The 12,528-nt window shown below is 43.5% G+C and overlaps 2 protein-coding genes across 2 annotated transcripts; one reads left to right on the plus strand and one right to left on the minus strand.

Annotated features, from left to right (window-relative positions):
- The first annotated feature begins 2,209 nt into the window (after window positions 1–2,209).
- LOC109906550 (stabilizer of axonemal microtubules 2) lies at window positions 2,210–5,430 on the plus strand. The gene is made up of 4 exons (XM_020504295.2): window positions 2,210–2,591; window positions 3,249–3,431; window positions 3,567–3,766; window positions 4,004–5,430. Exons 1-4 carry the CDS (start codon window positions 2,542–2,544, stop codon window positions 5,041–5,043), a joined length of 1,473 nt encoding a protein of 490 aa, XP_020359884.1. The 5' UTR covers window positions 2,210–2,541; the 3' UTR covers window positions 5,044–5,430.
- LOC109906261 (la-related protein 7) lies at window positions 5,404–11,177 on the minus strand. The gene is made up of 9 exons (XM_031792241.1): window positions 11,046–11,177; window positions 10,327–10,491; window positions 10,129–10,234; window positions 9,881–9,962; window positions 9,226–9,305; window positions 9,047–9,171; window positions 7,146–7,187; window positions 6,889–7,048; window positions 5,404–6,235 (listed from the first exon to the last, which is right to left on the minus strand). Exons 1-9 carry the CDS (start codon window positions 11,175–11,177, stop codon window positions 6,123–6,125), a joined length of 1,005 nt encoding a protein of 334 aa, XP_031648101.1. The 3' UTR covers window positions 5,404–6,122.
- Between the last annotated feature and the right edge of the window lie 1,351 nt (window positions 11,178–12,528).

Consider the following 12,528-nt stretch of genomic DNA (forward strand, 5'->3'; position numbering starts at 1 on the left):
GAGAAGGGCCTTGGTCAGGGAGGTGACCAAAAACCTGATGGTCACTCTGATAGAGCTCCAGAGTTCCTCTGTGGAGATGGGAGAACCTTCCATAAGGACAACCATCTCTGCAGCACTCCACCAATCAGGCCTTTATCGTAGAGTGACCAGACGAAAGCCACTCCTCAGTAAAAGGCACATGACAGTGCGCTTGGAGTTTGCCAATTGGCACCTAAAGGACTCTCAGACTATGAGAAACAAGATTCTCTGGTCTGATGAAACTAAGATTGAACTCTTTTGCCTGAATACCAAGCGTCATGTCTGGAGAAAACCTGGCACCATCCCTACCGTGAAGCATGGTGGCAGCATCATGCTGTGGGAATGTTTTTCAGTGGCAGGGACAGAGAGACTAGTCAGGATCGAGGGAAAGATGAATGGAGCAAAGTACAGAGAGGTCCTTGATGAAAACTTGCTCCAGGGCACTCAGGACCTCAGACTGGGGTGAAGGTTCATCTTCCAACAGGACAATGAACCTAAGCACACAGCCAAGACAACACAGGAAAGGCATCAGGACAAGTCTCTGAATGTCCTTGAGTGGCCCAGCCAGTGCCCGGACTTGAACATGATCGAACATCTCTGGAGAGACCTGAAAATAGCTGTGCAGCGAACCTCCCAATTCAACGTGACAGAGCGTGGGAGGATCTGCAGAAAATAATAGGAGAAACTCCCAAATTCAGGTGTGCCAAGCTTGTCGTGTCATATCCAAGAAGACTCGAGGCTGTAATCACTGCCAAAGGTGTACAACTACCTTTTTTGCCAAAGTGGAAATACTGAAATGTGTTTTTGCCCATGCTACAGACCTCTATATCGGTCCAGTAACACTACTGGGAATACCTGCCACTGGGTCTTTCTCTCTTTCTCTCTGTCTCCCTCTATCAACGTGATTAAATAATTCGACACAAAGCAGGTAGTATGATTTTCATTCTGTGGTGATACTGTAAAATACAGGGTATTGCTGCCCCTGTGTGGACTCTTTGATACATTGCAAGTTAAGATTGGATATCCTTTTTAGATTGGGGCCCATATGCCCAACCGTGTATTTTAATTTTATTTAACCATTATTTAACTAGGCAAGTCAGTTAAGAACAAATTATTATTTACAATGACGGTACTAATGGCATAACAGGTTGAGTTCAGTATGACAAATCCATACAAAAAGAATAAGAACACCCCAAATATATATATGTCATAAAGTTTGCCACATTCAAAGAATGATCACACCTGTGGAACAAAGCCTTCATTATGACACAAAAAAACACATTCTAGAATATTAAATTCAAATTTTGGAATGATTATTCTCTCAACCACAAAATGATGTTCAAAGTTTAATCTGACAGCAGGAGTGGAGTGTATACTCAACAGACAGACACCATGACAATCCAATGTTTGTGCCAGATATGCACCTGCGGGTAAGTACCAACATCTCAACCGACAGTGCACTCACACATCGATTTCAGCTGTAGTGTATAACCTAGTGCTTTTTTTGGCAAAGAAAAGGTAACAGATGGAGAGAGCTGCAACTACGACACAGCCTACGAGTGCACACTAACTCAAAATCTGCTGCAACATGTCTCATGGCCTATTCTCTTTGATGTCTATCACCAATTTCCACTCCAATTTCGTAACTGGAGTGGACATGGGATGACCAATATGTATGCTCAGCATTCATTTAATTGTTAGTATTTTGTTTACTTAAAGTAGCTGGAATTTATGTAATACATTTCCCCAACGAATGCCCTGTAAATAACTGTCTACACAGAGCAAAAGCATAGCCGCGTTCTCATCCTTCGAGCGAGCCAGAGCTGGGAGTCTAAAACCCCGTTTATACCTAGTTCTAACTTGCGTCCTTTGTCCTGTTCGTGCCCACATTCTGATTGTGCCCACATTTTTAGACAGGTGTGACAATCAAAAGACACATTGTGATCTGATTGTCATCAGATCATCCCGCCCACCTCCAGAAATAGTCAGACACGCATTGTGTCTGGTTATCTTACATGTGTAAACCGATCTGGGCAGAGAAACCATATAAATCATATTATTCCGCCCTCTAAAATCATTGACAGGTGGCACCATTGACTGATTACATCAATATGTGTCTTACAATAAATATAATTGTAAAGGAATAGCTGTGAAATCATTTGCATAAAGGAAGGGACCAGGAAATCTGGTCACAATGCAGACACAGTGAACGGATAACAGACTCATTGTGTGTAGACACATTTCTGGAAATGTAGGCACAATCCGAATGTAGACAAGATCAGGATAAAGGACCCATATAAGCATCAGGTATGAACAGGGCTTGAGAGAGTGAGAGTAGAGAGAGTGAATAATCCACGGGCATTTATTTTTAGAAGCTCTCTCGGTCGCTACGCACTTCATGTAGCCTACTACAACACAGCCCATGTTCTTCTGGTCAATAATTGAAACGGGTTTGGTACATTGGATTGGAACACAACACCCGAGCGCACAGCGTAAAGACGCGCAGGCCTATACCGTAGTGTGATGTTTCAAGCTATATCCGGAATTTGGAGATGCCCACCTTTGCCAATGAGGTAAAATCATTAACGTTTTTAACTTTGCGGTCTTTAAATACCTCGGATCGTGCATGGAGTGAAAGTTAGATTCTAATGATGGAGAGAGGATATGGCTGTAAAATCCTTTATGGGAGAAAGGGGAGTGGGTTGCAATACAGTTTTACCTGAAGGTAGGGTAGGGTACGTGCGTACCAACATAATGCAAATATATTGACTGTGACCCAATGAAAGCACATGATCATTATACATCATGCTAGTGTTATCGTTCATCTTCTAATTACATTTACAAGTTTAACTGCCTATAATTATTTTGCATGCTGTGTGACACCAAATTATGTTTTTTAATGTAGTTTATCTGAGAGAAGAGAGACAAACCTAATCGGAGCCCAATATAATTGTAATATTCTTCTGATAAGAACTACATTCGCTGAGGCAAGGACAGCTCATTATAATGGCTGGAACTGAGCGAATGGAATGGCATCGAACACATGGAAACCATGTGTTTGATACCATTCTGTTCCAGCCATTACCACAAGCCCGTTCTCCCTAATTAAGGTGCCACCAACCTCCCTCCTGTGGTTCAGAACACCACTTTGACAAACAGCAGATTCTCAACAACACGCTCTGTTGCGCCATTCCAACCAATCCCAATACGTTATCCCTTTCCTCTGGCAGGCATCACCACTGCTCACGAGGATCCCTTCCAGAGGAACCATGTGTCCTGATCCCCGGCTGCATGGTCTCGGAATACCAGGAAAAGTACCCTGCCTACTGCAACACTGCTGTCCGGGCAGCCAAGAAGCAGAATAATGAGTATCAGCGTCTGGAGGGAAAGATATCCAACATGACTACTTTCAAGTGAGACACACATAATTCATCAAAGAAGATATGATATTCTGGTAGAAAAAGAGTGAATGACAACATTCACAGTTTAATTGTTTGCGTAGTTTATTCAGTCTGCATGTTGCAAGTCACGAGGGTCATGTCTTCCAGGTCAGACTACGTGGCCCATGAAGTGACCCAGAGGCCCCCAAAGGTCACCAAGGTGTATGTGCCACCTGACGGGAGAATGAGACACAGCAGCACCTACGCCAGGGACTACCCAACACACCCTGTTCAGAAGCACATTGTGACCAAGCCAGAAGAGTATCATCCGCCCACAGCAAAGATGGTCGCTCAGTCCTTATACAAAGGTACAGAAACTGTGTCTTTAGGAGAAGGAGAATAGGAGAATAGTTTAAGATTCAGGCTACTCAGTATACGGAAGATTAATAAATCAGTTGTAATCAAATCAACAATAATTGTTCAAATCAAATGAATACATCTTGGAGTTAACATTGGGTCGCTCGTAGAATTTGTAAATGTTTCTAATGATCAGAGACGACAATGGATTGACATAAAATGTAGTCCTCTTACTCGATTGTTTCCAGGGGAATTCCGAGCATGGCACAACCAGAAAGTCCAACCCTACAGGACCTGTGACAACCTGAAGCTGAACGACAGCAAGTTCGAGGTGACCACCACCTTCCAAGACGACTACTGCCACAAGGGCCCAGCCGAGGCCAGGGAGAGCTTCAAACCGGCTGCCGAAGCCCGGGAGACCCTGCCCTTTGACGGCGCCACCAACTACCAGACGCAGTATGTCCCCCACCCGGTCCAGCCCAGGCAGCCCAAAGAGAGGGCCGTCTACAGGCCCACCAGCGCCCCCCTCAATGGGGTCTCCACCCACAGGCAGGACTACCGGGGCCTGCCAGCTGAGCCCGCCAAGCCCTTTAGGGCCAAGGTGGCCTGGGAGAGCAGCCCGGCTGTATTCCAGGGGACCAGTGAGTTCCGCGACCAGTACAAGGCCTGGCCCCTGCAACCCAAGCACCGGCACCAGGCTGAGGAGTACTGTCCACCCGAGGGCACCATGGTCGGTCTGTCCACAGCTCATGCTGACTATGTCGACCACGAGAGCCAGCAGCGGCCCCAGTCCGCCCGTCCCCCGGTCGAGGCCTGGACAAAGGAGGCCAGAGAGCCCCTCCAGACCAGGTCCACCATGAAGGAGGACTACCGGACCTGGGACGTGGTCCGTCGTCCCCCCATGGTCTACGCAGATGAGCTAGAGAAACCCAAGGGGGCTTTCGCCAACACCACCACCTTCCGCTCAGCATACACGCCCAAGACGGCCCAGCGCGCCACCAGCTTTAAACCCACCCAGAAGCTGCTGAGCCCCCAGACCATGGATGAAGACTCCATCTATCGCTCCACCTACACACCCAAGGAGATCCCACCTTGTCCAGCCCGGGATGGCTGTCCTCCTGGCTTTGAGTACAGCTCCATGGGGGCTGGAGGACACAGGCTGTACCGAACCATCTCGGTACAGGAAACGGGGCTGAATCAGCTGGCCGCTGCAACGTCCGATAAGCCCTCTTACTCCCACAGCAGAAAGAGCTGCAGGGTCCCCAGCCGAGCCAAGAGGGCGCCATAGAGTCCCGATCACAAACCTGCACACACACAGATAGCTAGAGGGGATTCTTATATTTCTATTCAAATATATTAGACATTTTAGATGAATTCATCACGAGCACCTCAGGTATTTTGTATGGTCACTCACATATAAAAAAGCATAATCCAGATTGTGCCTGTGTTTTTTTTATATACAAAGAATTCATAATTCTTACTTTGAATATTATGTCATTGTTAAGCTGTTTTCTATTTAATGTTAACAATGTGGACACAAAGATCAGACACTATTTAGCATGGTAATGCACCTAATGCGTGTGAGCAATATAATCCATGAGGCGTTTGTTCATGGGCTGAATAAAAAAGCCACAAGTCTATTACTATGCACCAAAATGTATATTTATTATTTTAAAAAATTGTAAAAATTTCTTCAAAAAGAAAAGGTTATCGTTGCCATGTTACCGAAACATTGTTCTTGAACAAAGCTTTTCTGGGCACGTTTTGAAATCATATTTACAGTATATACATTCACATTTCATAACTGAAATTTTGGCACCTCTCTCTGCAACACAAAAAACTAGTGAGCGAACCTATTCCCAATTTAAATAACGTAGCAGCTTTCTGCTTGTAAAACAGTCGCCATACATGAAAACCTTCCAGTCAGTGGAAGGTTATCGTGTATCCCTTTTAAAACTACAACATCCCCTTTAAAACCATGGCTTCTCTCTGCTTGTACCATTCTCATGAAAAGAAAAACAAAGCTTCACAAAAATATAATCCTATGTAGAAATTACAAAATGGCCGACAGTCAAACTCTTAAGGAAGAAAATTATTCAGAAAAGAAAGGACGCACAGTAGAACTTGACAGTCTTGATCAGTCCTCCATGATGCGGATGTGTTTAGTGGCCTCCTGTCCCTAGCTATGATGATTTTCTCAGCTTTGGAAATGAGCTGGGGCAGAAAGAGATACAACAGAGACATTGCTCTGTTAAAATCAATTTAAGGCATATAATAATGAGTGAACATGCTCATTAACAAAATGTTTCTCCTCAAATTAAAATGGTTGGGTGCTGCTAGAGATCCTTGCACATAATCCATATAAATTCAAATGGAGGGGAATCTTATTTTCTCTGTGCCCCTTTTCTTGTTTCTGGGTCGGTTCAGCTTAGCTTGGCGGTCCACCAGGATCTTCTGCCAGTACCTTTGTTCATGGTCGCCTAAAAGTACAAATGTATGAACAATTGAGCAATTGTTCATTTCGATGTGACATAATTCAGCCACATTTTTCACCTAATGAGCAAATGAAGCCAAATGAATCAAACATCTTTCGGTAAAAGACATCCATTCATGAATATGCTTTCTTGATCCTCTAATGATGACACTGTAAGAGGAATCGAAAAACAACTGTTAATATATAATATTTTACCAATGGCAATTTGAATGCACAGAGATACCGTGCCGAGATCCTGAGGCCCAATGATGGAGGGGGACGCCGTTTAGCGGACGCTTTTATCCAAACCAACTTAGTCATGTGGGTGGTCCCTGGAATCGAACCTATTATCCTGCCGTTGCAAGCGCCATAATCTACATATTGAGCTACAGAGGACCCCCGACGTTAATTGACCATTATCTTACATCTCCATTGCTTCTGTTCAGATGTAGTAAATAGTTAGTGGCCCTGTTTGAATTCTCCCAAATACATCCCTCCTTCCTCCCATCCTTGCAGAAATCACTGATCTCTGTGTTGCTGTCACTAGCCATGTCAGCTCAGTGATTACCTCAAGATAGGGAGGAAGGAAGGACGCAATTAAAGATGATTTGAACAGGGCCGTTGATGACCTACAGAGAAGTAACGGGAGAGTCAGCATACCAGAGAGGAACTCTAGCTGCCAGCTGTGTTTGTTCTGCAGCCCGGTGCGAGCATCAATGATGGCCTTGGCCTCGACTGGACACTTGAAGCGGACGTAACCCTCAGCATCACCCTCTATGGCGTCCACATACACCACTGGGGAAACCTCTGCGAGAGCATCCTAGACACACGGGCAAACACAAACTGTTGGCTAGAAGAATACATGGCTCTAATCATTTTCACATGGTAAAAGAAGAGAGTTAAAAGCACTTCTCTACCTTGATGACTTTTCTGCCAGGAAAGGGTTTGGTGAGTGTGATCTAGAAGATGCAGCCCCGAGGGAAGTCTCCTTTTCACCTGCCTTACTCTCCTCAGCTTAGGAAAAAAAGAAACAAGACTAAAATAGATGGTGAAGACATAATATTGTGTTCGGAAATGCTCAATTGTAAGGGAACCGGTTTCAAATGTTTTACAGCATTTATTGTAATGTAATATGTGGACAGCAAACATTTGACTCGATATGTTCAATATTTGGGGAGTTCATATGACAGTACTAAGAGGTTTAACTATGCAGAAGTTGTACTACTGACAGATAGCTAAGTAGTGGGTAAATATTAGGCAATAACGCAGCATGCAACAATTCCAAAGATTTTACTGAGTTACATTTCATATGAGGAAATCAGTCAATTGAAATAAATTCATCAGGCCCTAATCTATGGATTTCACATGACTGGGAATACAGATATGCATCTTTTTTTTCTTTTTTCTTACCTTTCTTTAACCAGGCAAGTCAGTTAAGAACACATTCTTATTTTCAATGACGGCCTGGGAACAGTGGGTTAACTGCCTGTTCAGGGGCAGAACGACAGATTTGTACCTTGTCAGCTCGGGGGTTTGAACTCGCAACCTTCCGGTTACTAGTCCAACGCTCTAACCACTAGGCTACGCTGCCGCCCCATCTGTTGGTCACAGACACCGAAACAAAAAAAGTAGGGGCGTGGATCAGAAAACTTGTCAGTATCTGGTGTGACCACCATTTGTCGCATCTAGCGTGCCATCTCCTTCACATAGAGTTGATCAGGCTGTTGATTGTGGCCTGTTGTCCCACTCCTCTTCAATGGATGTGTGAAGTTGCTGGATATTGGCGGAAACTGGAGCATGCGGTCGTACAAGTCGATCCTGAACCTCCCAAACATGCTCAATGGGTGACATGTCTGGTGAGTATGCAGGCCATGGAAGAACTGGGACATTTTCAGCTTTCAGGAATTGTGTACAGGTCCTTGCGACATGGGGCCGTGCATTATCATGCTGAAACATGAGGTGATGGAGGGGGATGAATGGCACGACAATGGGCCTCAGGATCTCGGCACGGTATCTCTGTGCATTCAAATTGCCATTGATAAAATGCAATTGTGTTCATTGTCCGTAGTTTATGCCTGCCCATACCATAACCCCACCGCCATCATGGGGCACTCTGTTCACAACGTTGACGTCAGCAAACCGCTTGGCAAAGGAGAAATGCTCACTAACAGGGATGTCAACACATTTGTGCACAATGTTTGAGAAATAAGCTGTGCATATGGAAAAAGTCTGGGAGAAATGCTCACTAACGCACTCAAATCTAATTTCTCTCAAATTGTGCACAAATTGGTTTACATCCCTGTAACATCCCTGTAAACCAATTTGTGCACAATGTGAGAGAAATAAGGTTTTAGTGTGTATGGAACATTTCTGGGATCTTTTATTTCCGCTCATGAAACGTCATGTATGTTGGGACCAACACTTTACATGTTGCGTTTCTATTCTTGTTGAGTATAGGCACTTACATGTCTGTTGCAGAATGGTTTCCATCTTCCCTCCTGCCCCCTTGTGGTGGAACTTGGTCAAGCAAGTCTTCAGAGCTCCCATGCTCCTCTTCTGCAGGGTCATATTCTCCTGCTTCAGCCAGTCTTTCCTTCCATCCAGAGCCAGAATGAGAGATACATAAAGAAGAGAGAGAGAGAACAAAAGAAAGAGCTTGATTCTAAATAATATCTTGTCACTAGGGTATTGGATTGTTCAACAAAGATGATATGCTTTAGACTAAGTCATTTAGGGATTTATTTAGATTACATCAATGCTGTTGGTCTGATTGACTAAGAGTAAGCTAGTAGTCATAAAAATGCATGGTGGTTCTTACTTGGAGAGGAATAACCTCTTTCCTGATCTTCACCCTCTCCTTGTGCTTCTTCTTCCTTGTCCTCTTGGCTTTCAGTAGGAAGTCTTCCATCTTCTCCCCCTCTTCCTCACCCTTGACTTGCAGGTCTGAAGAACACAAGATTATTATTAGGCTTTATTCGTCACTGCTGACCAACTCACCATAGTGTCGGACCAGGAGACCATCCTTAGTGCAGGATTTAGTCAAACCTGCCCACGTGTTATTCTGAACCAGGATCCATCTACCTGTTAATGAGAGGCGTGTACCCAGATTTTCTTGTATGCCAAACCATTTTGTGTGATTTTATCTGTTCACAAGCAATTAGTGATGGTGGGGAGGTGATAGTTACATATAGGGATATAATTTGACAATATATTGTATCATTTTGACAATATCGCAATATTATTTTTTGCACAGTTGCACCAAAACTCTATTTTTCCTTCATAGCTGGTTCTCCATCTTTTTAAATAGGGAGCCAATTTGTTTTTACCACTTTTATTTCCATGACTGATCAAAACTCGTTCTCATGGCTCTCTTGTCTCTCTGCAGCAGACATATGGTGAACAATACGTTTGGAGCATCGCAATAAAATCACAGTATCGAATCCCAATACATATAGAATTGTGCAATATTGCAATACATATCGTATCGGCACCAAAGTATCATGATATCGTGTCGTGAGGTCCCTAGTAATTCCCAGCCCTACAAGCAATGTGATGCGAGTTCAATATAATGAAGTACCTTTCCCAACGCTCTCCACCTTGTCATCCTCACTCGTCTTCCTCAGCTTGGATGGCATGTCTCCCTGTGCGTCACTCTCTGAGCTCTCCCTTGTCTGGGACCGCCGAGGCATCCTTTTTGGCTCTCTCCCTGGATTTATTCTCCTCCTCTTTGTCGTCTGCAAAGACAGACACACACAGTAGATTAACAGATGGTAAAGGGTGTTAACTTGACACTTTGAGCGTTGGCACTTAAATCAAATGTGGCAAATATACGCATTTGTTCTTATTGTGTGTAGTCACTCTGGAGTTAACCAGTGATGCTACATTCTTCCCAATACCCACCTTGTGTGGTGTTCAGGGAGGGTGGATCAGGGATAGGCTTCCTGTTCTTGGTCTTGGGAAAGATGCCAGGCTTCCTGGGGGCGTCCTCTGGAGGGTTGTTTAGCATCTGGACAAGGAGAACATGGTTAAGTTATCTACAGAGGTTTGTTACTACATAGGACACATCAATGAAATACAGTGGAAACTATGATATCTCACCTCTACGGCTTTCTGTGCTTCCTCTTCCGTCTCAAACTCAATGAAGGCGAACCCTTTGGAGTGGCCCGTGGTTTTGTATCTCGGCACGCTGACGTAAACCACATTTTCACATTTGGTGAACACTTGCTCTAGCCAGTCGTGGGTTACTTTCTTGGGCAGAAGTTCCTGGGGGGAAGCTGTATTTTATAATAGCCAAAGGACCCCGTCATGAATTGACAAACATTAATGTAACTGGTATTTACCACAGATTGTTCGGTTGTCTACATCTTTTGCATCCTTTCCTATTGGACGCTGCTGTCAAACTTTAGTTCCCTCTAGGTTGACCTAAAGGACCAAAACAGATCACAGTCAACATCGTAAGTCTATGGATTCAATACAAAACTCCAACCAGCATGCAACTGAACAACTGAATATGTACAGTAGTACTTTACCTCAACAGATTAATTTTTCAGCGCCCTTGCAATCAGTTGTCCGATTTTTCATTCAGTTGAAGGATGTCAACACTGATTAGTCAACATCTGTAGAAAATAAAACCCCTGATAGTTGACAGTAGCCGCTCAACTCGCTTCAAATTAAAGGAACTTATAGGGAAAGTAAACTAGACGGCTACTACACCAGTGCTGCTCATTGCTATGACTTACATCCATCTTGTGACTCCTCAATGAGTCGTCTCAGAAGCCTGTCCTTGTGAAGGTTGACATCCCGAACTAGACGTCCACCTGTTTCTTCACATCTGCCATCACTAGTTTCACGCGGGACCGCTTCTTCTTCTCATTCTCTTTGTTCTTTCCACTGAGGTCTATGATGGATGTGGCACCACAGCCCACTGCTCTTTTCTCGGTGTCAACCATGATCTGATAACACTTGAGTGAGTGGTACATAAAGCATGATCATATAGCTACACATGTCATGCGTGATATATTGTTGTCTCTACCTTCTTGCTGTTGTCAGTGCCCCATAATGTTTGTGCCATGTTCTGTGCTGCTACCATGTTGTGTTGTCATGTGTTGCTGCCTTGCTATGTTGTTACCTTAGGTCTCTCTTGTCATGTGTGTTTTGTCCTATATTTAAATATTTTTAAATCACAGCCCCCGTCCTCGCAGGAGGCCTTTTGTTAGGCCGTCATTGAAAATAAGAATTTGTTCTTAGCTGACTTGCCGAGTTAAATAAAAGTTAAATATATATATATATATTTTTTTCAAGTGTAAAATTACACTGAAGGTAGCTATTGGCATTAATTCATCATAAGCTAACTAGTGTTTTGAATTCTGCTAATTGAGAACACGGAGTCAAATGTTAATTTTATGTGGCTAACGTGCATTTAGTTAGCTAGCTAGAAAGGCAGTCGGCACTGATAGCCATAGCAAGGAGACCCCTCACCTCAAATATATTTCAGAAGCAGATAGCAAATTGAACAGAAGATATGACCTTATTATCTCCGGCAAAAAAATGTATAATTTAGCTAGCTAACGTATCTTTCAGACTTAAGACTAGAGCTACTAGCGTTTGGTTTGTTTTCGCCAACTGTGAGGTCCTCATACACTAAGAAACAGTGTATGACAACCTTTCTTGATGAATAATTAGTTGGTAAACACACTCTAAATTAGAAAATGTGTACACCCAAATTCCACGTCATTATACATGTTAGAGGAACCACGTTAAACACAGGCTCTCGTACCAAAACCTCAATAAGATTGTATTTTTCTAACCAAGCTTTCGGCAAACCTATTTTGTCTCTTGTTGATGACGTGTCATCTGTGGGAATTCAAAAAAGGAGGGAAATACCATAGAGAATGATAGAGGCCTCTAGTGATCAAAAGGCTATTTTAGCATGTCAGCGGCATTGAGGGCTTCCTCCATGCTTCCGCCATTTTAAAGTATTCAAAGTAGTCAACTGAGTGGGGATTCATATGGGTTGTAGCCTCAATGGCGCTCCCCATGCTGTCACAGAGGCTATGATTTCAAACATATAAATATCAGTCCTCTATCTATCTCTATGGTACATACCAAATGCTGTGTAGCCTGTTCAGGAAATTTACTCTGTATTTTCACTAGAAAGGCAAATTTGGTTTATTTTCCTTACGGATATAATTATATATATTCTAGTTGTGTAAGAAAACGCTAGAGTCGCCTCATTTTATGGATTAAGAATCCGTTTGGCCTACATTGTGATTGCCTAGGGCAAACTGTTTTTATTATAAA

The sequence above is a fragment of the Oncorhynchus kisutch genome, linkage group LG16, assembly GCF_002021735.2.
Source record: "Oncorhynchus kisutch isolate 150728-3 linkage group LG16, Okis_V2, whole genome shotgun sequence".
NCBI classification, from domain to species: Eukaryota; Metazoa; Chordata; class Actinopteri; order Salmoniformes; family Salmonidae; genus Oncorhynchus; species Oncorhynchus kisutch.